This window comes from Myotis myotis, unplaced genomic scaffold (genome assembly GCF_014108235.1).
Source record: "Myotis myotis isolate mMyoMyo1 unplaced genomic scaffold, mMyoMyo1.p scaffold_m19_p_3, whole genome shotgun sequence".
Classification (NCBI taxonomy): Eukaryota; Metazoa; Chordata; class Mammalia; order Chiroptera; family Vespertilionidae; genus Myotis; species Myotis myotis.
The window spans coordinates 182,678,113-182,703,542 of record NW_023416335.1 but is presented as its reverse complement, the minus strand read 5'-3'; the positions used below and the strand labels follow the sequence as shown (position 1 = coordinate 182,703,542).

At 38.6% G+C, this 25,430-nt stretch overlaps 1 protein-coding gene across 1 annotated transcript in view; it reads left to right on the top strand.

Annotated features, from left to right (window-relative positions):
- Positions 1–25,430, top strand: part of PDE3A (phosphodiesterase 3A) — a 249,572-nt gene that overhangs the window by 182,172 nt on the left and 41,970 nt on the right. Inside the window, exons 3-5 of the mRNA XM_036298088.1 lie at positions 20,905–21,162; positions 23,508–23,662; positions 24,663–24,787. Coding sequence (XP_036153981.1) covers positions 20,905–21,162; positions 23,508–23,662; positions 24,663–24,787 — 538 coding nt within the window. The remainder of the gene's footprint in view (positions 1–20,904; positions 21,163–23,507; positions 23,663–24,662; positions 24,788–25,430) is intronic.

Here is a 25,430-nt window from a genome sequence, read left to right as displayed (position 1 = left end):
AGCTGTGTTCCTCAGGTCACTTTCTTCCTAGTTCTTACCTGAAGTCATGATATGATGCACTTAAGAGGTATACATTTGTTTTGGTTTGGATTTTTTTGTTGTTTTTTGCTAATCCTCAACTGAGGTTATTTTTTCCATTGATCTTTAAAGAGAGTAGAAGAGAGGGAGAGAGAGAGACATATTGATGGGTTGTCTCCTGCACCCACCCCAACTGGGACTGGGAATCAAACTGGCAACCCAGTTACCTACCCTTGATCAGAATTAAACCCACCACCCTTTGGTGCACCCCCTATGCTCTAACCACTTAGCATGCCATCCGGGTCCAGTGGGAGAAGTTTTAATGGCAGTAGGTCTGTGTCTTATGCTAAAATGAGAAGCATCTAGATCCCCAGGGGATTGGAGGCTGGAGACCGGACATGCTTAAAACTTAGCTTCTATATACCACCTACCTGCAGTCTTACACCTACACTAGCAATGCCAATAGAACACAGTGTGGACAGATCATCTCGGTCTAGTGAAAAATCTTTTGCCATCTTGTAAGCGGCCACACATCACATGGATGTAAAGACTATGGACTCGAGAGACAGGCAAACCTGGAGCAGTGTTCCCTGTGCCCTATTATGCTGCAAATGAAACAAACAAGTACAGTCACTCTTACCATTCCATGTTCCAAATGCATACACAGGCCCGGCCATGAATATTTTCCAAATATAAACAGTGAGCGTAGAACTGCTGCGGAATGTGTTCACCTCACTTTAATTTCACTTTCTGGTTCTGCTTCGGGGTTTAGAGGTATTTAGGAGGTGATGGTGATGCTTATGAATATTTCAAGCTGCTTTCCATTTCCTTCCTCTGATCCCTCTCGGTGGCAGGGGACAGGGGCCCTGGGATGGGTATGGTCTGGCCCTCATATTCACGAGAAGATGCAGCTCTGAGAGGTAACGTGAGGTCAGGAACACAAAACCAACATTCAAGAATCACCCTTAGGAGAAAGGGAGGATTAGGAAACACAATGGGAAGCATGATGGGGGTTAAAAAAGGAAGATTATAAATATAAATCACCACCTCCAGCACCAGGCAGCACCAAGGTGTATGGCAGACAGAACCAAGAATATAAACGTATTCATACATAAATGTTTCACACAGGGTATATGTACCCGGGTCTCACCCTCAAAAGTGTGCAGGCCATGGTAGGTCTGTTATGGGTTGTGTTCCTGTTTCCCCAAGGAAAGTTGTTGTGTTAACAGCAGTGCCCTACTTTGCATGTCCCAGCTCCCGGTCCACTTTGAAAGTACAGAGCACTTGTCTCAGGCATAAGTGTTGCCATTGTTGACGTTACAATGGTCATCATTTGTTATCACTATTCTAACAGGCTAAGGTTTGCCTGAGCATGGCTAGAATTAAAACAATATGTTCCTGAATGGAACTCCAGGTGATGGTCATTTTTGCCATATTAAATTCGTCCCCACCAAAGTCCTGAAACAGCAAGCTCATGATTCATTTATCGGCTATGAAAAATACTGTTCTGTTATCTCCCTTAATTATGAAATACTTTTTTGATTGTTCGGTAATATAATATATCGTGCACATTTGGCAGTGGTACAGCTCAGAGGCAGTGTAAAACCACATCTACATTGACTTTGTTTTGAATGTAGTATCACGGGTAATCAATTGTCGAGCTATCTTAGACTCAAACCACCATCCAACTCTTACTACAATGACATCATTTTTCAATCAGAAGCAGTTGATATACGATTTTTTATGGCCTCGTATCTCAGTGCTTTGATCCTAAACACAGTTACGTTTTACAAGGGAGTAACCACAGGGCACCTTTGTCCTGACACAGACATAACCTTCGCATGCCTAAGGCAAGTGGCCAAGACATGTGCCTTGTTAGAGATCAGAGGCAGCAGTGACGACAGGCTGTTCTGGGCTGAGTCCCATGAGTCTAGCTGAAGGGCTGGTAAAGCTGTTATTTACTTCCTCAGACTTAAAGCCTGGAGACTAACTTCACCCGGAGAATTGAGGTTTTAATGCACATGCATTTTAACTTATCTCATGAGAGGCTGATAAAAAAACCAGAATGTTCATGTACTCATTTTTCCTGAGAAATATCATTGCTAAACAGATTATAGCACTCATATTTTTCTTCTGGAATAGGAAAGATCACCTGGGCAAACAAGTCAGTGAATAAATGGTTGCACTTATTAATTTGGTAAATGTTTTTGTGCACCTAATGGATACCATACACTGTGATAAACACCGAAGAAAAAGTTGTAAAAATACACAGCCTAGTGATGAAGAAAGATATGCACACAAATCATTGCAATTTAAGTGCAATGATTGACAATTAAGTAGGGTGTTTTAGGGGTACAAATAATGGGTAGCTAGCCCAGCTTGGGGCAGTGGGGGTGGGTGGGTCAGAGAAAGTGTTTTTGGATGAATTAGGTGGTAATGGAGTTGTAGGAATAATCCACATGAAGGTGGTAGTGAGGGGTGGAAGGCAGGGGAATTACATTTGCCAATATATGTGTGATTAAAGGCAATATATGGAAAACAGCAATTAAGTGTTTTTGGAGCAGTGAAAAAGGAGAACAAGTTACATAGGAGGTGAAAATGGCAAGACTCAGTGATTAATGAAATGAAGGAAAGGGAAAGAAAGGTTTCTAGCGTGAATGGTTTGGTGGGCATTGGAGGCACGGACTGAGTTCCATAGTAAGGTAAGCCCATTGAGAGAGCCAGGTAAGGTGGGGCTTGTGTCCAAGGAAGTCTTGTAACAGGTAAGGCTCTGGGGTGGGAGATGGCTTAGGAGTTGTTAGCTGGAAGTGATGGTATGGTTTTCATGAAAGTGTGTGAACAAGTCTAGAGAGAGCCTGGAGAGTGAAAAGAGAAGTGGGCTAAGAGGTAAAACCTGGGGAAATGGCTTTTAAATGCTAAGAGTGAAGGATAGTGAGGGGGAAATTCCAGAAGTAAGAGAATGTTCAGGAAAAGGGCTAGAAGGCCATGTTGTGCAGGGACTTGGAGTAAGGGAGGTTTTCAGAAAATGAGAGTCACCAATACAGTAAACCTTTATGTAGAAGTCCTGTAATGCAGGGACTGAAAAATATCCTTTGAGTTTAGTCATGAAAACCCACTGTAATTCTAAGTCTTTGTTCTAGAAGCCTGGCTCAGTGGACTGGGATATGAATGGAAAGCAAGAAAATGAAGGCACTGAATATTAACTGTTCTTTTACAGATTTTGGTAGAGAAATGTGATAATAGTTTACAGGGATGTGGAGACTGTGGAAAGAATGTGCATGAAAGAAGTATATAGGGGCCCTGGCTGGGTGGCTCAGTCGATTCGAGCATTGTCCCATACACCAAAAGGTTGTGAGTTCAGTTCCCAGTCAAGGCATATGCTGGAGGCAACCTATCAATGTTTCTCCTCTCTCTTCCTCCCTCTGGAACATCAATAAAAACATATCCTTGGGTGAGGATTTAAAAAAGAAGAAGAAGATAGGGTATCCTATAAAAAAGGAGACTGGTGTGTCTAAAACTGTGGGACTCTGGTGGATTTGTAGGCAGAGGAGAAGACACTAATATCAGAAGTTTGCTTGGGAAGTGTCAGAGTCAAGAGACATAAGTGATGTTAATGGTTACTGTCATCTTCCTCTAAGCTTCCTGTGTCCTTCTCAATGTCAGAACTTCATCTGCCAGCTTCTTTTGAAAAGCTCAGGTTGGCCAGTTAGGTGCAGTTGAGTTGCACTGAAGCAAGCTCTTCCTTTCCAGCTGCTCCTTTCTAATATTCCTTGCAAAAACATTGGCTACAATAAACGCTTCATGGCAAGCATAATGTCCATTATGGCATTTTCAGTCTAAGCCTGACATTGCAGCACAGATACCAGTAGGTCACTCAAGCAAAAAGGCAATCATTCACAATCTTAGGTGGGTTATATTTATGAAAATGGTTAATCTTATCTATTTAAAGACTTCATTAAGAGGCTTTTTTTTTTTAGCTTCCCAAATCTGAAAGAAGAAAGAATATCATCTTGTAACAGCAAGCATGTAAAGTGCTATTTGCTGATTACAATGGGCAGCTCAAAAGATAATATTTGCTTTAAGGAGGCAGAAAGATTGACTATGCATCTCCAGAATTACCTTTCTTTGAAGGTATAAATGATCAGCTTGCACTCAATACAAGGAATTTAAACAATGTATGCAATCATAGACTGTATATAGTACCATACTACTATTTTAGCAATGGGTTAAAATCTGTTCACTCTTATTTTCTTCTTCCTATGTCCTAGTGTTTTCCAGTGATGCAAATGAGCCATTACTACAAAGAAAGCCACTTTCTGTCAAGTGTGCACCTAAGCTAGAGCACTAACCATACAGAGGAGCCCTGAAAATAAGCAGTGAGCCATGTAGTCAAAGACGAATGAAAATCAGGGAGAGCATCCCTAGAAAATGTGTCTATTCTCTCTCTGCTTCTGTTCTCTTTTTATTCATTGCCAGTCATGTGAGTGTGTTCATTGCAGGCAGGCAGTCGCCTTAAGTGGCATGCTACTCGGTAAGAGGTAGTAAGGACTTGAAGGGGGTCTTGTTTGACTATAAGAGCCAGGCAAAGGCATACTTTCAGGACTGATTACATTGATAGAGGTTCTCCAAACTTTTGGGAACTGTTTGTAAGAACAGCATATTGTGTTAGAAGGAAAAACTCGTCTATTTAATAATTGGGTGTGGGTTTTTCTTCAGTTCTTACAGGATACTGAGTATTAGATTATTTTAAAAAATAATTGCCCTCAAATTCACAATCTGGCACAGAATTCAGTCACAAACAATTAGCAACAGCACAATATGGTGATAGATGTTGGAACAAAATACTATGAAGGTTTTGAGGGTGAAGTGATTCATTTGGTGTCAGTCTGGGCATAAAGCTAAAATGTTTTTGATCATTAAAGCTGGATCTTGGTTGTTTATACCCATACACCAGAGAAATGAAGTCCTAGGTGGAAGTAACACCAAAAGCAAAGACACGGGTTGTGAGAGCATATTTGAGGAGATCATCCAGGACAGTTAGGGGCGGAGGTGGGGGGGGGGCATTAGTGGGGTGTATGGAAATGTAGCTGGAAAAGGGGGTTAAAGGCTACATATTAAGACACTCAAAAGCATGCCAAGAAGTTGAATCTTGTTCTGTACCTTTGGGAAACCATCAAAGAAAATCACACAGCAGCATAAACAGTGTGCACTGGGAAAAACTGAGTTTGTGGTGGGAGAAAATTAGGCGACAAAAACTGCAGCCATTCTCATGTGAAGTAATGAGAGATGGCTTAAGGCAAGGATGAAGGCGTTTAAAGGAAGAAGTCATTGACAGAGACTCTTCAGCAGACATTTCCAGATGCAGTAAGCAGATGGAAGTCAGGGTATCAGTTTTGGTGAGTGATTTTGTTGTTAGCCACGGTAGGAAATTGAGGAGGAAACGAAGAGTTCGGGAGGTGAGGATGAAGTATTCTCTTTGGGAAAGTTGGGCCTGAGTACCCAGGAGATACCTGGAGTGCCACTGTCCACAGACCAGATATGAACACGGCCAAGTGCTGAGAAATGGTCAGTGTTGAAGCCCCAGCTTAGTGGGTATTCATTGAAACACAGGTGAGAACTGGAAGAGAAGGGCATAGGTTAGGATGAGGGAAAAAAACAAAATAATAAAAAGGAGCAACAGTTAAGGAGAGAAAAGGAGCCAGCGAAGCAGAGTTACTTCTCAGAGGGTCTAGAGCAGTGGTTCTCAACCTATGCCACAACCCCTTAGTACAGTTCCTCATGTTGTGGTGACCCCCAATTTCATTGTTACAAATTGAACATAATTAAAGCATAGTGATTCATCACAAAAACAATATGTAATTATATATGTGTTTTCCGATGGTCTTAGGTGACCCCTGTGAAAGGGTCATCCGACCCCCAAAGGGGTCGCGACCCACAGGTTGAGAACCGCTGGTCTAGAGAAAGCCAGGCCAGGGCAGAGCCAAGACGAGAAAGAGGCTGTGGCGCTGGGCCAAGGAAGACAGGGTCAGGACTGTCCTTAGATATTTAAGATACTGATTGAATTTGATATAGGGAGTTTTATGTTATCTGGAAGAGATCTAAATTAGGCTGCCAGGAATGGAAGCTTAAATACCTTTAAAAAGGCTGTTAAGAGAGAAGAGAGCTCTCTTTCCAGTGACCTAAGAGGTTAGAATTTAAAAAGAATAGATAGCACTATAAAGGTAAATTAAAGTTTCCAGTGGAGGATTAGATAATTTTTGTATATTTTCCACCAAGAAGAACCAGAGAAAGAAAATTCATTTAAACTAATTAGGCACAGTTTTTGCTGAGCATCGTTAAAGTTGCTGTGGGGATAGAAAATAAATATAAAATAATTATCTTCTAGAAGCTCATAAAATCTGTACATCTGTAATAGAGTGTGTTTGCACAGGCAGATATTATGAATGGCATTTTGGTTATTACAAGTCACTTTGAAGGTCCATGGCATGTGGAAATTTGAAATTAAGGTACAGATATGGCTAGTGTGCTGGGTGCTGGTGTTACAAGTGATTCACTTGTCTAGAGTGAAGCTAGCCAATACTCCACTCTCTGAGCACATGGTGGTCTCATAGCTCTCCGTGGGCTACCAGTACATGCTGAACCCAGGATAATCATATATTTTACCATCTCATAACATTCTGAATATAAGACAATCACTGAAACCAGTTTCTTAAAGTCAAGTGATTAACCCAGATTTGTAGACAGCTATTTTGTGAAATTCTATTTTTATCACCACTTATGTATCTACTAATTACATATATACTTGGTAAAATATTATGCCCTGTTAGTTATTTCCAACCAGAAGCAAAAGAAAACTTTACTCAGACTAGCTGTGGCACTAACGAAATGTTATTATCAATGTTATTATCCCTCATAATAATAAGGCTTCCGAGTCAGTGAATTCAGTGGCACAATAATGTTGTAGTTGACCTAGATCTTTCTGTTCTCTCTACTTTGGCTACTGTTTCACAATTGGCTCCATCCGAAAGCTGATTCCACTCGTGAGCCAAAGATGGCTGTTAGCAACAGCACTGTTTCCTGCTGGTGGGAGGGAATTTCCTCTCCTGGAAACACGAAGCAAAGCTCCTCTCGTGTCTCATTCACTGACTCACATAGATGAAGGCCTGCCCATCCTTGACCATACACCTGGTCTTGGTGATTAAATCAGCATGATTGCTGTAGAAGTCAATCCCAACATCCACTGTACATGGTCTGAAGAGAGTTCAGAAGTGGGGCATTTCACAGTATTTCTGGATATATTCACCTAACGTCAAAATGCTATAATACTTCCTAGAACAAGTGCCAAACCTGGCAGTTGATCCAACAGTCACAAGACCTGCTTAATGGACATCCAAGAGAAGCCGTTGTAATCTTTTGGGCCAGCATAAGGTGGCATTAATGACAGAGACACTATATTAAGTTAGAACTAGTGAAATCAGCAAGAAGATAATTTGAGGCTATTTTTAGTTAGACCTCACTATATACATATATTCATTTTAGTCTTTTGTTTGTTTGCCATCAGAATCAGCACATGAAAGGATTCATTGCTTCTATTCTATGTTTGTTTGCTTCAATGATGCTTGCTTATTTGTTTCTATGGGAAACTTTAATTGAATTTCTTGTACCATACTTCCATTCTCATCTCATTTTAAGATGAAACAAAACTACAGTGGACTGAAATGATGGCTAAAGAGGAATTCACTACCAGTTTCTTCTTCGATCCTTCCTCTTTATCCTTTATCCCCCAGTGCTGGGGGTGGGGGAGAGGGGTAGCCCACATTTTTATTCAGCAGTTTTATTGATCTTTTAAAATTATAATCTTAATTCATGAAGTTATTTTGTCTTCTTATTATACATCTTTGTGTTGAAAAATCTGTGCTGAAATCTCAACAAATTGTTGGTCATTTGTATTTCTTTTTTTTTTAAAATATATTTTATTGATTTTTTACAGAGAGGAAGGGGGAGAGATAGAGAGTTAGAAACAGATGAGAGAGAAACATCGATCAGCTGCCTCCTGCACATCTCCTACTGGGGATGTGCCCGCAACCAAGGTACATGCCCTTGACCAGAATCGAACCTGGGACCCTTCAGTCCGCAGGCCGACGCTCTATCCACTGAGCCAAACCGGTTTTGGCCATTTGTATTTCTTAAATATGCCATCATTGATATCCTATGGAAAATGGAAGCATTGACTAAACTAAAAATTATGTCCACAAGGAAGAAAACAATTTATGACATAAATGTTGAGTGACTCATTATTATGACCAAATGACTTGTTTTCTTAACCTGATTTCCTCCAACACTGTGTTGCTAAATGTGAACAGTAGGGTATCAATTTGAGATGCTTCTCATGCAAACCCTTTAAGTTCCTGCCCAAAATCTGCTTATTAAATATCTTGGTGAGCTACTGGGGTCTGCTGACCTGAAGATAATCATATTTATTATCTGAATGTCTCATATATTATGAATATAATAAGATTATAACTGAAACCAATTTCTTAAACTGAAGTAATTAACTCAGACTTGTAGACAGATACATTATAAAATTTTATTTTCATTACCACCTAAAAGGAAAATGAAGACAGATGCTTTTCTATTAGCAACAGAAGTCTCCATAAGAGCCCATTAGTTTTTCCTTCCAGGAACAAATATTACAAGAGGTTGTCTTAAGCATAGGAAATTGGGAGAAAGAATAATTTTTTTTAATGGAGAAAACTTAGAGAACTTCTCTAAGACTTAGTAAGAGTCTAATTTGATTTTCAAAAAAGATGTGAAGGAAGGGAGTATACCATGAATTCTCAGCTTACTTATGATGTTAATAAGTTCCCCTTTGATAAAAAGAGTCTAAGTTGATAAAGATTAATTGAAGGAAGAGTTTGCAGAACTAACAGCATATAGCAAATTGGCAAAGATTTTCATGCCATTAAAAGTAAGTGATCACCCTAGCTCAGTGGTCGGCAAACTCATTAGTCAACAGAGCCAAATATCAACAGTACAACGATTGAAATTTCTTTTGAGAGCCAAATTTTTTAAACTTAAACTATATAGGTAGGTACATTGTTATTAACTTAATAAGGGTACTCCTAAGGCTTAGGAAGAGCCACACTCAAGGGGCCAAAGAGCTGCATGTGGCTCACCAGCCACAGTTTGCCAACCACGGCTCTAGCTGGTTTTGCTCAGTGGATAGAGCATCAGCCTGTGGACTGACGGGTACCAGGTTCAATTCTGGTCAAGGGTATATGCCTGGGTTGCATCTCAATCCCCAGTGGGGAGCGTGCAGGAGGCAGCCAATCAATGATTCTCTCTCATCATTGATGTTTCTAGCTCTCTCTCCCTCTCCCTTTCTCTCTGAAATATATATAAATATATAAATAAAAATATATATATTTTTAAAAAGTAAGTGATCATATGTAGGAAAAGTTACTCAAAATACAGATGGCAGTTTAGCATTGTAATTAATAGTGGAGGTCCAGACTGCCTGGGTTGGGATTCTACCTCTGCCAGTTCTTATCTATGTAACTTTGGGCAAGTTACTTAACTTTTTATGCACTAATTTCAAATTTTTAAAGTCATTACCTTTATCATGTAATTTTTAGAGCTGTGAGTTGCCTTCTGGAAAATCAAGAAGTGATATTGCAGACTTTTAATATTTACACAAATCTCCTCTGTATGCAAAATTGTTCACAGATAAGCTCGCCTCATTCCTTAAAACCAGTTAGCAAAAAGGAGATGCTCACGTATTCTGAGAGGCAAGGAGTTCTCAAGTTCCCTGCTCTCTATTGGGAAAACTGGAAGCTGGAGAGCCCAGGAACCCATTTCAAAGTTGAGACCTGGTGTTGGAGCTATGGGAGTTGTAAGGGCTGAAGGCTTCGAGGGAAATGCTAAGAAACCTGAGGTTTCTCTATCTGAGTGCATATCTTAGCCACCAGTCCCTCTCTGTTCTCATGCTTCTCCTCTCTGGAGAATTGATCCTCCTCTTCTTTAATCCTGCTTGGAGGAGAGGTACGGATGGGAAATGTGATGAGAATGGATGCAACGTGGTTCAGGGCAGCCATTTTCAAAGTTTGTGTGGAAAAGAATTACATGGCTGGGTGCGGGTGTTCTTGAGTCCTGCATTTTCAGAAACAACTGTTCATTTTGAGAAGCGGCCTCTTTCACTCTTGTCATAACCCAGGGCCATAGGGATGCATCCACAAGAGCAGTTTCAACCCCTGTGCCACAAGGGTTTTTGAACCACGCAATACCTGACTATTTAGTCAGGGGCACTGACCGCTTTCCCCTTAGATTGTCAAAGGAAAAAATAACAATAGCCAACACAACAATAGCTGTGAGTGTGAATCAAAATTACACCTTTTTTGTCACAGCAACAAAACATATATTCATTGGTGTGCCACCAGATTTTAGTAATTAATTTATGTGTGCATGAGATGGGAAAGGTTGAAAATTGCTGATCCACAGGGTTCCCGCAGTTTCCTCTTTTACTCTCTGATCCCTTTCAGTCCCTAGAACATCTTTCACTAGACTGCGCGCTGCTTGGGGGCAGCAGCCCAGATCCATTCATCTTTGTAGCCCCAGGGTATAGACCAGTGACGGCGAACCTTTTGAGCTCGGCGTGTCAGCATTTTGAAAAACCCTAACTTAACTCTGGTGCCGTGTCACATATAGAAATGTTTTGATATTTGCAACCATAGTAAAACAAAGACTTATATTTTTGATATTTATGTTATATATTTAAATGCCATTTAACAAAGAAAAATCAACCAAAAAAATGAGTTCGCGTGTCACCTCTGACACGCGTGTCATAGGTTCGCCATCACTGGTCTAGACAATACCAGCTACCCTATACATGTTCAGTTAATATTTGTTGAATAAATGAGGCAAAATGAATGCTTCTCAGTGCCTTCATATTCCCTTTCTCAACCACACCATTGATATATATTTTTTTTCTTTAAAATATTGCATTGTAACTGATTTAGAGTGCCTTTTCGATGGAAATAATGACATTGTAACTATTATTAAGTGATTGTATAAGCTTTTGTGGGGTAGCATAGGAATTTCATCACTTTATAGCATTATTTCTCTGGAAAATGCATTCTAAGTTCAAAAAAAAATGGTTTACTAGTGTTTTGAAGTTTGATCTATTTATAATGTTGGAAACATTGCTTAATTTATGATATCTTTGACTAGTTGCAGGAACTGGAATTTATTGAGTTTTAAAATATATTTATGAAATGTTTAATTTGTATGAAATAATCTGTGGTTATTAAGAGCATCCACTCACCCTTTATATTTACACTCTGGAGGACTATGATCATAGTATATCAAAAAGAGAACATTTTGTTAGACATTGTCAAACCCAATATGGATTTTATGCACTCACAAGGAAACACACTCCTTGTTTTATTTTGTGAGGGCAGGGGCACTTGAAGAGATTTCTGTAATAAGTGAAGACTATTATGGGAATAAATACATTGCATTTTTTTCATGTCCCAATATCAAATCACTTTATAAGTACAATTGATTTTCCTTAATGTTACTCTCGCTCTGCCCTTCCAGTACATTCATGCTGCAAGTATCCTACTTTCACATATTTATTGTTGTGACAGCCTTGTTCAAATCTGACTTCCATGCTACACCTAACCTTCCTCAAGTACTGTACACTGTTCAATTACATCATTTTCCTTCTCAGACAACTTCATCACTCAATTACCAAATGATAGAATTAGAAAAAATCTGTCTTTCATTCATTGGCATCTAAATCTGGCCTGATATTTCCTTTTCAACCTTATTTTCTACTAATAGAAAGCAGAAACTTTCCATGCCTGAGTGACTAGCCTACCCATGGAATCTACATTCATTTTTCTCATGCAGACATCCCAACTCACTCTGACTTCATGCTTCTTCATGCTTTTCCGCTCTGTCCCTCACATGCTCTGCACCTGCTTGTCCACCTCACCAGGGTCTCCAATCCCTACGTCCAATTTCTTTTCTTTCCTATCTGGCAGACCCCTCCTGTTTTCACTTCTTTGCCTTTTCATGCGTAATTTTATGACAGTCACTCTCTTGTATCTCTAATCTCAACATTGTCTACATCACTCTCTTAACAATGGACTCATGACTAATTTATAGAGTAAATAGAAGTCAACATCTAAGAACTCCAACTTCTCACCTGCATATCCATGTTCTTCCTTCTCTCTATTATCATGGGAAAGGCATCCCCCATTGTGAAAAGTATCCACCGTTTACTTTCTTCTCTTGGACCTTGATCTATTGAGCATCCCATGGGCTTTATTGCATTTTAGATGCCCCACACTAGTGGGATGCCCCTTTAACATTTAGGCTTGCTCACTTGCTCACCAGATCTTTAGAGCCTGTCTTCCCTCTAGGTACTGACATATCTCTATCTTCCATTTTATAGCCAGTTTTCACCAAATAGTTGTCTCTGTTGCCTCCATTGTCATGTCTTCCTGTCACTGCTCTGTTTATTGCAGTGTGACTTCCAGCCTCAATAGGTCACTGACACTGCGCTCTCCAATGTTACCAGTGACCTTCTAGATACTAAACTAATAGATATTTTCAGAATTTATTAATTTCTCAAATTCATTCGTCACTGCTGGTGACTCATCCCACCTGGACAAAAGCATTTCCATGGCCCATTTGATCATACACTCAGAGTTTTCAATTGTCCCTTTTCATTTTTCTTTGCGAGTTTCTCTTCCACCTGTCCCTTAAAGGTTGGTATTGATTATGGCTCTGCTCTCAGCACAATATCTTTTTTCTTTATACATGTCCATGGTAGTGTGTTTTTGAAATGGTCATATCTGTGTCATTCATACCCAAAGGTGTATTTCCAGTCCAGATGTTGCTCCTGATATTCATCTTGAATCACCCCATGAATGTCACATATCTACTAAAAGATGAATATCCCAACATCCACACCAAATCTTATTCCTTCCCCTTTGATTCCCTAACCTCGAGGCAGCCTGACTCCTTCCTACACTCATATCGATAATGTCACTACCTGCAGAGGGTTCTTGTTGCCTTGAGTCATTCATTAAAGCTCTTGATTTTGGCTCAGGTTCCTCTCGTGATACATTCCCTCCAGCCTCTCAAGATACATCCTTTTCTTTGTTGTTGTTGTTGTTGTTTTATTTAGATACTAGTGGCTTGGTGCACGGATTCGTACACATTGAAAAGAAATTAATTAGAAGAAATATCTTAATATCCCTATTCACCCTTTCTCTATAACAGAAGTGTCAACCAAATTCACAATTGACAATGACAGATTGAAACACATGCATGCAATTGGTGCCAGCGAGAGCTTTATATGTATCACGCATGCACGAGTCAACATTTATTTTTAAATTGCCAGTGCACGTCATATGTACTGGACAGTTAGACAGATGGACAGTCACTTAGCCTTTTCTATATAGAGATAATTGACATATAACAGTTTAGTTTCCAATGTGCAGCATTCAGTGTTTGTGTATATTGAGAAATGATCAGCACAGTAAGTCTAGTTGCTATTCATCACCATACATACACATTTTTTATGATAAAAACTTTTAAGATTTATTCTCTTACCATTTCAAATATGCAATACAGCATTATTATCTATTATCACTATTCTGTACTCAGACCTATCCTCTTCTACCTGAAGTACTCTTTACTTCAGTTGAACTTTGTCCTCAAAAGGCCATTCTCTCTCTACCTCCACTCTTTTAGGATTTTCTCTTTTCCCCAAAATATTCATTCATTATACACTAATTCTCTGCTTACTCTTTTCATATATGTACCAAATTATAGAAACATGTATAATGTTGCTCCCTTTTACCAGTATTATTACTTCTCATTGGCAGTTTCACTATTTTCTGAATAGTACTTATTCTAGAATCAGTTTCTTAAATATAATTTTTATTCATGACTTCAATATTGCAGTAACTATTCTCAATATTTTTAATTGTTTTTATTAAGTTATTACATATGTGTCCTTATCCGCCTCAATATTTTTTTTTTAATTTTAAGTTTAATATTAGAACATAAAATTGTGCTAGAAGGTTAAAATGTTTTAGGGTGGCTTCTAGAAAATTCAGTTATTTGTTTTAAGGAAATATCTTGGACACTATAATTTTTCTTTTTACTTTTCTTTAAGGTGAAGAACTGGAGAGAGGAAAATTACTTATCTTTGGAGGTTGGGAGTATAGTTCTTATAACTTCACTAATTTCTAATATCACTGAGTGTCTAAAAAAAGTACCAGATCCTAAGCAAGGCACTGGGAGTAAACTGGTGAATGAAAATTAGCATTGCCTTTGTCCTCCTTCCACTCTCAGAGAGGAAGACAAACCTTCATCCAATGACCAAACACCAGAAGTTGAATTGAAAACTGTCACAAGTTCTATGACAGAGAGGTTCTACGAATACATCGGAGAACTGGTCGGAGATGCAAGGTCTCTCTGAAGTTACAGCTCCCATGGTTTTTCATTTGTTTTGTTGTTGATGCTTTCAGTGTATGGAGCACAGAATGCCCCAACAGAATTCACATGGAGACCAGATTGGCTGCTACTGCGGCAGGACAGAGATCTCCCAGATCAGCAGTTAGTAGATGCAAATAAGTAGCATAGATAAGTGCCCCCTGATCACAAGGGAGGAAAGTTCTAGTGATAAATGACACAATGTGGGTAAAACCAATGCCACTGAAGGCTCACAAGACCATTGTGTTAGAATGCACATTTTAATGATGTTTGGTTTATGGATATTTTAATCACAATAGTAGGTAATTACATGTGGAAAATAATTTAAATCAAGTTGTGCATGAAAAGAGGTCGTGTTTACAATGTGTATCTTATAAAAATTGAGAAAGGTGACAGAACTGAAATGTTGTCTTAGAGGAATTATTGCTAATGTGATCCTAGTTTCACTTAAACAGTTATCTCTAGAGACACTCTAGAGACACAATTTAAACACTTTTATTACTTTCTACCAATAGTCTTATGTAAATTATTCTTTTCTTAGGTTTATTTTTCTGTGAAAAGAATCTAAACTCTGAGAAAGCAGCACTCATTCAAAAAGATGTTCAGACAATTAAGAGTTCTTTACAAAGGCAGAATACTGCCATCTGTTGTTCACTGAAATTGGTTTTAGACTAAGCAAATACAAACCTCAAGTTCAACAGTAATTCTGAAAATTTAACAAACAAAAGACCATCAAAATTCATCAACTTGTGAGTTCATACTTATTTTAGAGGTTCTCAATTTTCCTGTAATGTTTACCAACTTGTACTCAATCAGAAAATCCAATTCCTTCCACCAACAGAAATAATAATGCTTTTTATTTGCATAGCAATTTGTACTAAACCAAGCCTCTCCACCTTCATTTGCATGCACACCCGTGTGAACAATTTATTACCTAAACTCCTCATAGCTTTGCCATCTCATCTTTCTAAACAGAGATAACCAGTTTGGACATCAATGCAGCTGTTATCTTCTCGGGGATATGGGTGTTTACTAAAGTATACAATTTAATAAGTATGTCTTATTTCTTAAATAATAAGACAGTATTCTGTGATCATAATTATTTTTTAAGCTATTGGGTGAAATTGCTAGTGTCTGGAAGGTATTTAGGACACAACAGAGGGACAGTTTTAATCATTTTTATCTTATTGGCAGATAGACTATAGGGAAATACAGAAGGACACAAGGCATGTACAACATCCCATTTGGGGATATGGAATGTTCTTTGAACATCAAAAGAGAGGGAAGTGAAGAATTCTGGTAACTGCTGGAGTTTGTTGTGTCTCACATCTCAAATGGGGCCAGCAGTGGTGTTGGTGGAAAGCGGTTTGATGAAGGGCCCGATATGTTTTTCTCCTACTGTACATACATATTATCTTAAGGAGAAAATCCAAATGTAAACTCATATTCTCTGCCAGAAAATTAAAATAAGCAAACATCTGCTTCCTTAAGGATGGCCTCTAGCCAAGGTTCAGCCTACAATGAGTTACTGCAAAATTTTCACATGATTTCATTTTTTAAAAATTTCCCAACCAACTTCAAGTCTAAAATTATAAATGGGTCCTATGAAAGTATTATAAACACATATGCCATTTTGCTGGCTCTGAGGTCAGAACCAGTAATACACCAAAGATCATTTATTGAATCCTGCTCTTCTTCTAAATCCATTAAAGACCAAGATAGTACTCTTCCTAATATCATAGACAGCCTCCCAGAAAAAGATTTGGAGGGTGCGGGGTGGTGGCAAACTACTTTATACATGTATGGGGAGACAGCTCCCGAAAACCTAGCAGGCATCTTTTCCCAGCATTGAGGACCAAAGTTGGGTAAGAAAAGTCCCAGTGACTCTCTCCCTTTATGTGTCATCCCTTACACTGTTTATTCCTCTCTTACGTATCCCAATTCCCTTTTCACCCTGAGAATGTTCTTCCCATGCTGTTTGCCTCCCAGGGTGCTTCCCAGGATGACTAAAAAGAAAGAAAAAAAACAAAGACAAAAAATCACTTCCAACAATGGAGTTAAGATGCCTGCTTTTAGAATTCCTTTCGCATACCGTGTTATAAATCATACCAGTGCAATCAACCATATTAACTGAAAGCAGGACTTTTGTACAATTACTACATTTAATCTCAGAAGAATTAGCGAGTATAATCTTTATGCCTTTGTTTACCTAGAATAAGAAGTGAAAGTATTTGGGATTTTGTTTTTGTTGTTTTATTTTGTGGTTGTTGGTAGTGAAATCATATCTCTATGCTGCCTTCATTTATAAACTACTGGCCCAGTATCAGTAAGAGACAAACATGCAAGCACAGTATGCATCTCTTTGTACACACAGTTTTTTCAATGCAATAATAATGATAATAATAATAATGGTGACTATAATTATTTATCAAACATATACTATGGGCCAAGCACTCTTCTGAGTTCTACGTGTGCCTGATCTCATTTAATCGTCAATAATACTACACAGCAGGTATTATGATTATTAGCCCCCTTTTAGAGAAACAAGAATATAGATGAATTTTCTAAAATCCCAAATTTCAAATGTGAAATATGAACACAGGAAGATCCTGTGCTCTGAAAAGTCCATGTACTACCTCATAAAATAAAAATTTGATATTGATGAATGAATAAAAATTTCACTTGATATCCTAGTTCTTTATCATTTGGCTCTCCAGCTTCTCACCTATACAACCTTCTAAATTATGTACATGATGAAAATATGCACTCGTGTCTTTTTGCATCCCAAGTGCTCATTCATATACCAGTCAAGACCAGTAGTTGGTCTGTTACTGTAAGAAATTTTTAAAACAGAGAGTTATAAAAATGACATATATTTTCTGGACCTCTAGAGAGGTATTTTATATGTAAATCTGCAGGCTTTCACGCAGTTTTTGATGGAGAACCAAGACTTTCTCTTTGACTATGTGTCCACTATATTGAATTTTCAGTTGTCTTTCTTACATCCACCACACCTACATTTCATTGTCTACAACTGTCAGTGCTAGGTGTGTTTTTTATCGTGGAAATGACTTGGGCACTTGGAAGCATTCTGAGTTGAAAATCTTTCAGATACGTTATCATTTTCTTTTTGAATTTTACAGTTGCATCTCCCCTACTTAATTTAACAGAAATCAATGTTAAAGCCAAGAAAATCAGTTATTTTTGGTTTGATATATAAAACTGCATTTTCCTCCACTGTTTATCAGACTTAAATTCCAGATTTTCTATTTAAAGGTGGCAATCCAAATTTGGTTATTATTTAAACAGTGTCTGGGGAAATTATACTTGCATTTTCTTAAATGTTAAATATAAATATTTCTATTATAAGGAGAGCCTACGAAGTAGAATGTTTTTTATTGCTTGGTTACTTTTTTCTTTAAACGAAAAGATTTGTTTGATCTGCTCCATAAAAAGACTCAACTGTGGTTTTATGCTTAGTATAGTTCATTACTGCACTCAAAGATGATTTCAGGCTGTTAGCTTAAGACTTTCCTTTAAAGTAACTTTTGTATAAACTTTACCTTGAGTATTTGTTATCACTTTCTAAGATTTCATAAGTTAAATGAAATATTTCTGAGTATTACTTGGTATACTTAGAAATTTAGTGGTACTATTGAAAGTTGAATAGGTGTGGGACTGCCCTCTGTGAGAGTCATTCGATTGTATATGACTCTATACATCATGTGAGAAAACTCTGCCATCCACCAAAGCCCCTCTCCCCTAAAATCCCTGCATGGTGACCCCCTCGACATGCCTGCATCTTTATTTGCCTGCTGTTTACTGAAATAGTGTCCAGTCTGTCTTCCAGGCTTTCAGCATTTTATGTGTGGTTAGTCTTGGCGATTCCTTGGCAGGTGGATCTGATTGTTGGTTTAAGATTTCATGCTTCATTGAAGCCTCTGGCTATTTGAGTCAAAAAGTGGTGATAATGTCTTATGTGCGATACAACTTTTTACTGTAAAACCGATAAGCCAATAAAGCAAAGACCTGACTTACTAATAGCGGGAAGAGTTTCAATGGTAAAAGTATTCACTTTGGTTTCTTAGCCAATTCCAATATGGTTAAATACTTCTTACTGGCTTGAATAATACTTTTTTTTTTTTTTCACTTAAAGAATTTTGCTTTCACAAAGGCTTTAGCACAAGTGTTATTGAAATATGTAATGTGCTTATTTTCTAAATTTTTATGTTAACGCTGACTGACTTATGAGGATAGTTCTGTTTCTATTTTAGCTTGAAATTTTTAATGTTTTTGAGTATATAAGAAATACATCTATTGCTTTAAAAATATATAAAATTGAAGAATTATGAAAACACTGTTCTCTCATCAATAATTTATTTTAATAAATTATTTATTAAATTATTTTAATAAATTATTTATTTAATTATAATTCTAACTGTCAGTAAAAAAAATAATAATTCTAACTACCAGTGAAAATGCTCTACTTTTCAGATTTGTAGGTTTTAAATATTGAGAACATTTTGAGAAAACCTCTCTAAATATTAATTATTAGAGCATAAACTCTTAATTTCCATGTCAGAAAGTCTACAAATATATGTCCTGGAAACAAAGTTGGACTTAAATTTTCAATTTTTTAGAGAAGGTGTGCAACTTGTTAGTTCAACTTCATTAGAATGACATGGATAGGAATAAATATTACTCTTTCAGAAGATCATACTGAATTTTTCAGAAACATAATAATTAGAGATGCATTTGAAAATTTATGTTTCTACACGAGAATGTTAACCTAGTTCACTGTCATTTCTTGTGGACATTTTGGAAGTTAACAATATAGATACATAAGTGAAATGTACATAATTGTACATCCTAAAGCTGTTTCTATTACACTAAATTTTTATACTGGTTTATAATATATATTTAGGCCTACACACAGATAAAAACATGGCCCAATCCTATATAATGAAAGGCTAATATGCAACTTGAACAGCAGAATGACCAGTCGCTATGATGTGCACTGACCACGAGGGAGCAGACGCTCAATGAAGGAGCTGCCCCCTGATGGTCAGTGCGCTCTCACAGGGGAAGCGCTGCTCAGCCAGAAGCTGGGCTTACGGCTGGCGCACACAGCAGCAGTGACAGCAGCAGTGGCAGGAGCCTCTCCTGCCTCTGCAGCCTCTCCCACCTCTGCAGCAGCACTAAAGATGTCCGACTGGGGAGCGGGCCTAAGCTGTTAGTCAGACATCTCCTGAGGGTTCACGGACTGCGAGAGGGTGCAGGCTGGGCTGAGGGACCTACCCCCCACCCCCCGAGTGCATGAATTTCATGCACCGGGCCTCTAGTGATTAAATAAGACATTAAATACAGGTATGTATACATAGGAACTTAAGATGAAAAGGCTCGGTATTTACTCCAGTGTACTAACTAGCTCAGCACTTAAGCTGAAGCATGAGAGTACTTGTGTTTGCAGCCCAGCATTTCTAAGTTCCAGCTATCTGATTCTGATTTTGCCAAGTTATTTTTTACTAATAAAAATGAAGGTAATGCCTGGCTGGTGTGGCTCAGTAGTTGAGCATCAACCCATGCACCAGGAGGTCATGGTTCAATTCCTGGTCAGGGAACGTCCCTTTTTTCTTCCTGTGGACCCTCTCCACCCCCCCCACCCTCCCCCCAAAACCTCCCACCTCCCCCCCCCCCCCCCCCACACACACACACACAGGCCTTCACCACACTAATGTCTCTCAGTCTGATAGGCAGTTTGGCAAAACATGATAAATGTGTTGCAGAATTCCAGAACTAAAATGTCTATTCTTACCAACCACCAGAAGAGGGACAATTTGTGAATTTGAACACAAATTGAGTTGCTTTTTGTGCTTATCTCTAATAGTAGTTGAATAGGTACCACAAACTAGGCTAAAATATTATATTTTAATAAAACTAAAGTTTTGTCTTTTCAGAAAGAAATTACTAAAATTAAAATCGTATAGTATATTAACAATGTTATTTCCAAAATGAAATTTCTAGATAATATACATTAAAATGTCGAGCTCTTCATAAGGAATAAGGAATATGAAGTTTTCTCAGGTCCTCTGAAATGGTGTGCCTTTTAAAAATTAATGTGTATGTGTTTAATCTCTTTAAATGTATCCGCCCCTTCCCAAATTTTAGCATTATAAAAAGTGTGCCATGAACACAAACATGGCGGAAGCCGTGGCAAATTTTGGCAAGTTTGAAACAGAAATGTGTTTTGAATGTTACTCTCTTGTAGCCCCGAAGAGTCAATTCAGTCCATTTGGCAAACAAGCCCAATTTCATCCTCTGTGCCTTCAGTGCAGACCTCTGCTTATCTGACTGTTCCTTTGTTTGGTGTCTCAGTCTTCAGGAACCAGTATCACTGTGGACATTGCCGTGATGGGCGAGGCTCACGGCCTCATTACCGACCTCCTGGCAGACCCTTCTCTGCCCCCCAATGTGTGCACATCCTTGCGGGCCGTGAGCAACCTGCTCAGCACCCAGCTCACCTTCCAGGCCATTCACAAGCCCCGAGTGAATCCTGTCGTTTCCTTCAGTGAAAACTATACCTGTTCTGATTCTGAAGAAAGCTCCGAAAAAGACAAGCTGGCTATTCCCAAGGTAGGTGGGAATGACACACCTATGGAAAGCCTAAATGTTTTCTTTTTCTCCTCTAGGTCTCTCTCCTGTCATTCTGAACCCATATGCTAATTTAAGTCAGCGTCTGTGAATTGTCTTGATCATGGTGACCAGAGTAATGAAAGTTTAACGCGAAGACTTCTGTCCTTATACTTGATTGCTTTCTGTAAATTAATATTTTACCATTTTATGTTACCTTTTTTTATTCAGACTTTCTATATGCCAGGCCCTGTTGAGTGGGATAAGGTCATGGCAGAGCAACAACAAGTCCCTGGTCCCATTCTAGTGTGGCTTCTGTGTAAAATCCATTGCCTCTGAAACACACAGTTTCTTTGCTGTTTGCATTCTTAGTATGGTATCCTTCATTGTACCCTGATGGCCTTCCCAAACCCAGTAAGATTTGAACTCAGAACAGTTTTAGTTGATTTTGGATTATTAAAGTAAAAAATGGTCTTCATGTTTTGTATAAATTTTTTTCTTTTTACACGTAAGATATACTAAGAATTTTATAGAAGTAAGCTATAGGGAATAAGTCCTAAACTTGGTTTAGACCTCACATTAGTTGAGAACAAGTCGTTTTAAAGACTAAACATAATAAATAAGTCAGAACTGAAGTGGTCCCTGGTACGTCCTGCACCGTTATCTATTTGGGAAACCAGCAGCCATTCTCTTGAACTGGTGATCAATCAGTAGTAACATGCAAGCTCTTGCTGTTGTGCCTCTTGGCTCAGGAATGTGTTCTTTATACAACTTTGTCAATTAGCTGTTACATAGTTTCCTTCCAACATCTACTTCTCTGAGAAAGGCATGGCTCAGCATGACATGGAACGGAATGAGATTAACTGATTCCTTTGGCTCTCAAAATAGATATCAAGTCAGTGACAGATTTATAGGCAACAATCCTGGTGTTTACAGTGCATGACCTTTTGCCTTGCTATTGAATTACCTTCTGAGATGCAAATTAAGATCTTTAAGAGGCATGGAGAGCTACTTAGTGTCAGAGGTATATACTTCACTGCTCAGAAATGTCTCAATCCTCAGGAGAGCAGACTGCATCTTTATAAACTGTGCTTCCATGGTTGGTCTATTGACCAATGGTTTGAGCTCCTACCTGTTATAACAGTTGCTGCAGTTGTACCTCCACTTTCATTTTTAAGGTGAAGGCCCTCTTTACCAGGCTGGTGCTCATCCTGGTGAGCTCAGAATCTTGCCTCAGTGCTGATGATGCCACATACCCCACTTAGGATATGAAAGGAGAAGAAATAATAAAGAGAAAGTTGCAGCCCTAACCGGTTTGGCTCAGTAGATAGAGCATCGGCCTACAGACTGAGGGGTCCCAGGTTCGATTCCGGTCAAGGGCATGTACCTTGGTTACGGGCACATCCCCGGTGGGGGTTGTGTAGGAGGCAGCTGATCGATGTTTCTCTTTCATTGATGTTTCTGGCTCTCTGTCCCTCTCCCTTCCTCTCTGTAAAAAATCAATAAAATATATTTAAAAAAAAAAAAGAGAGAGAAAGTTGCAGGTCAACCAGCAAAGTCTCCTACTAGGAGGAATTGGTACCGAGGATGTTACCCATAGGCCTAAGGTCTAAGTGACGTTAACCACAAAGTGGTTATGTTATACTCTTACTCTTTTTATTGATTTTAGAGAGGAAGGAAGAGGGAGAGAGAGAGAGAGAGAAATATCAATGATGAAAGAGAATCATTGATTGGCTGCCTCCTGCACGTTCCCCACTAGGGATCGAGCCTTCAACCCAGATATGTGCCCTTGACCGGAATTGAACCTGAGACCTTTCAGTTTGCAGGCCGGTGGTCTATCCACTGAGCCAAACCTGCTAGGGCCACTCTTTTACTCTTATGTCCTGTCATTTGTACGTCAAGAAATTAAAAGTAAATTAATAAACACTTTGGTGTAGAGACTGTTGTGCAAGATGATTATCAATTAATTCATGCCCCAAACAAGTGACTTTTGAGGGAAATCTTTTGCTCATAATTACTAAAATGACATGTGTGTATAGGTATATAAATTCTGTTGAACTAATAAAACTATAAAATTACCTCAAAAGTAGTTGACTGTCATTCCAATAATCCTGTATTTGTGTAATCACTGAAGTGAATATTCCAAAATGTTATTTTATAGTATTCATTTGTTCTGACCACAGTCTTTTATTGCATATCTGAGTACCCACATTTTAGACAGGTGATAGTCAACCAATATAGGTTAATAAATTTGCTTCCAAGTAAAAGCCATCTTCTCCCATTAAATGACATTGAGGTTGGTGATAGAAAATATGCTTGGCAATAAAATCGACTCTCCTTCTTCCTAGCGCCTGAGAAGGAGCTTGCCCCCCGGTTTGTTGAGACGAGTTTCGTCGACTTGGACAACCACCACCTCAGCCACAGGTCTACCCACTTTGGAGCCGGCCCCAGTCCGGCGGGATCGCAGCGCCAGCATCAAACTGCATGAAGCACCTTTACCAAGGTTAGCAATGCTCCTATTGGTTTCACATCTCGTAGAGAAGTTACTTGCCAAACAGGAATTGTAAATTACAGGGGAAGGGAGGCCCAACCAATTAGAGTTGGTTGGAGGCCAGCTTTGGAAATGAAAAAAAGTGTGGGCATGGTTTAAATGCAGACCAGCACAGGGATTAGCGTCAGATAATTAGGCTTACATTGTGTTTTGAGCAATGCATGCAGATTAAGTTTTGGTTTGGAACATCTCCAAAATATAGATCCCATTAATTACATCTCTATGTAACATTCTCTATTCTACCGATAGATTACTAATTCCAGATTTATTTATTATAATAACCTAGACAAACCAAGGCTATCCTGCAGAAAGCATTCCCTAAATGAAGCTCACTGTCTGTTACCTTTCAATCTAGCAAATAGCATCAGTGTGTTTGGCAGCAGGTTCATCATTTGCATGTTTACAAGGAGATTTTGATCATCATCCTTTTTTTTCCCAGGGTGTCACCAGGAAAAAAAAATGTAGGCTAAATCCCTGTAGCTGACCTTTTCCTTCCCAAAGAAGTATTGCAAAAATATTATTTTTGAATGATTTTATAAGCATTTAATTTTTTAATTTAGATATACGAAGAATGATAAATAATAAAGAACACAATTCATGTGAGTCCCTCTGCATCTTAACTAGTTAATTTGCCAAGTTGTTAGGAAACCTATGAGGGGCATGATTCTATAAGTAGAAAGAGGTGTTTGATTCCTGTTAATTGGATAAGTAGGAAAGTTATCTTTGCGCTGTTGTTAACCCATATGCTTGATGAGTGACTTCTAAATCCACACAGCAGAGATTGAGCTTAGTTGTCCTATTTTGTCATTTGGACAAGGTGATCCTATCACTGAACCTGGACCATGACTCAGATGGCAAGTCGAATATGGAAATGATGGTTGGGTTTTGGCAAGTTCTGCCCCAATGGTTGATGAACAACTTACTTATTTTTCTTTATGCTCTGTCTTTATAGTGCTGGTAGTTCTGATTCTTGGAATAACCCTGCAATGATGACCCTCACCAAAAGCAGATCCTTCAGTTCGTCCTATGCTGTTTCTGCAGCTAACTATGTAAAGGCTAAAAAGCCAAGTCGCCCAGGTAAGTGACTTGCTGGGAGAAGAGTTCCTATTCACTGAGCGTGCAGTCACCGAGAGAACTAAGCCTTAAGCATTTAAATAAGATTCAGAGGATGCTCTGCACATGGGTATATTTGGTTTGACTCTTCTAAAAAGAAAAAACCTCAATAACCAACTAATTACCTAAATTTCCACTTTATATGATGAAACTGATGCTTTCAAGGTTGCTGTACCAGATATTTTTACCTTGAGCATATTGGATGAATAGGAAATCACTCTCACCAATAATTTGGATAATAATGAGGATAATTTCCGGAAGCATCATCTTATAATATATCAGAGCTAATGTACTTATGAAATTTCAATTTTATTCTTAGTGGCTATTAAAAGAAACTTATTTTTCAGAAACATGATATTTATAGGAGCTTGAAGAAATGCTTTATTTACTACACATATTATAATTTTTCAAAGAAATTCTTACTTATGTCACTCACCACCCCCTTCTCACTGGGCTGTTACAACATTCAAACTTTGCCTGCCTTGATAGCCCCAAACTCCAATTTTTGTGTCATCAGCCTCATGACATTGCTAATAGCTCTGCTGGCTTGTTTTCCTAATTGCTGCATCCTGCTGCCTGGGTTTTCAGCCTTTTTGCTCTATGCTAA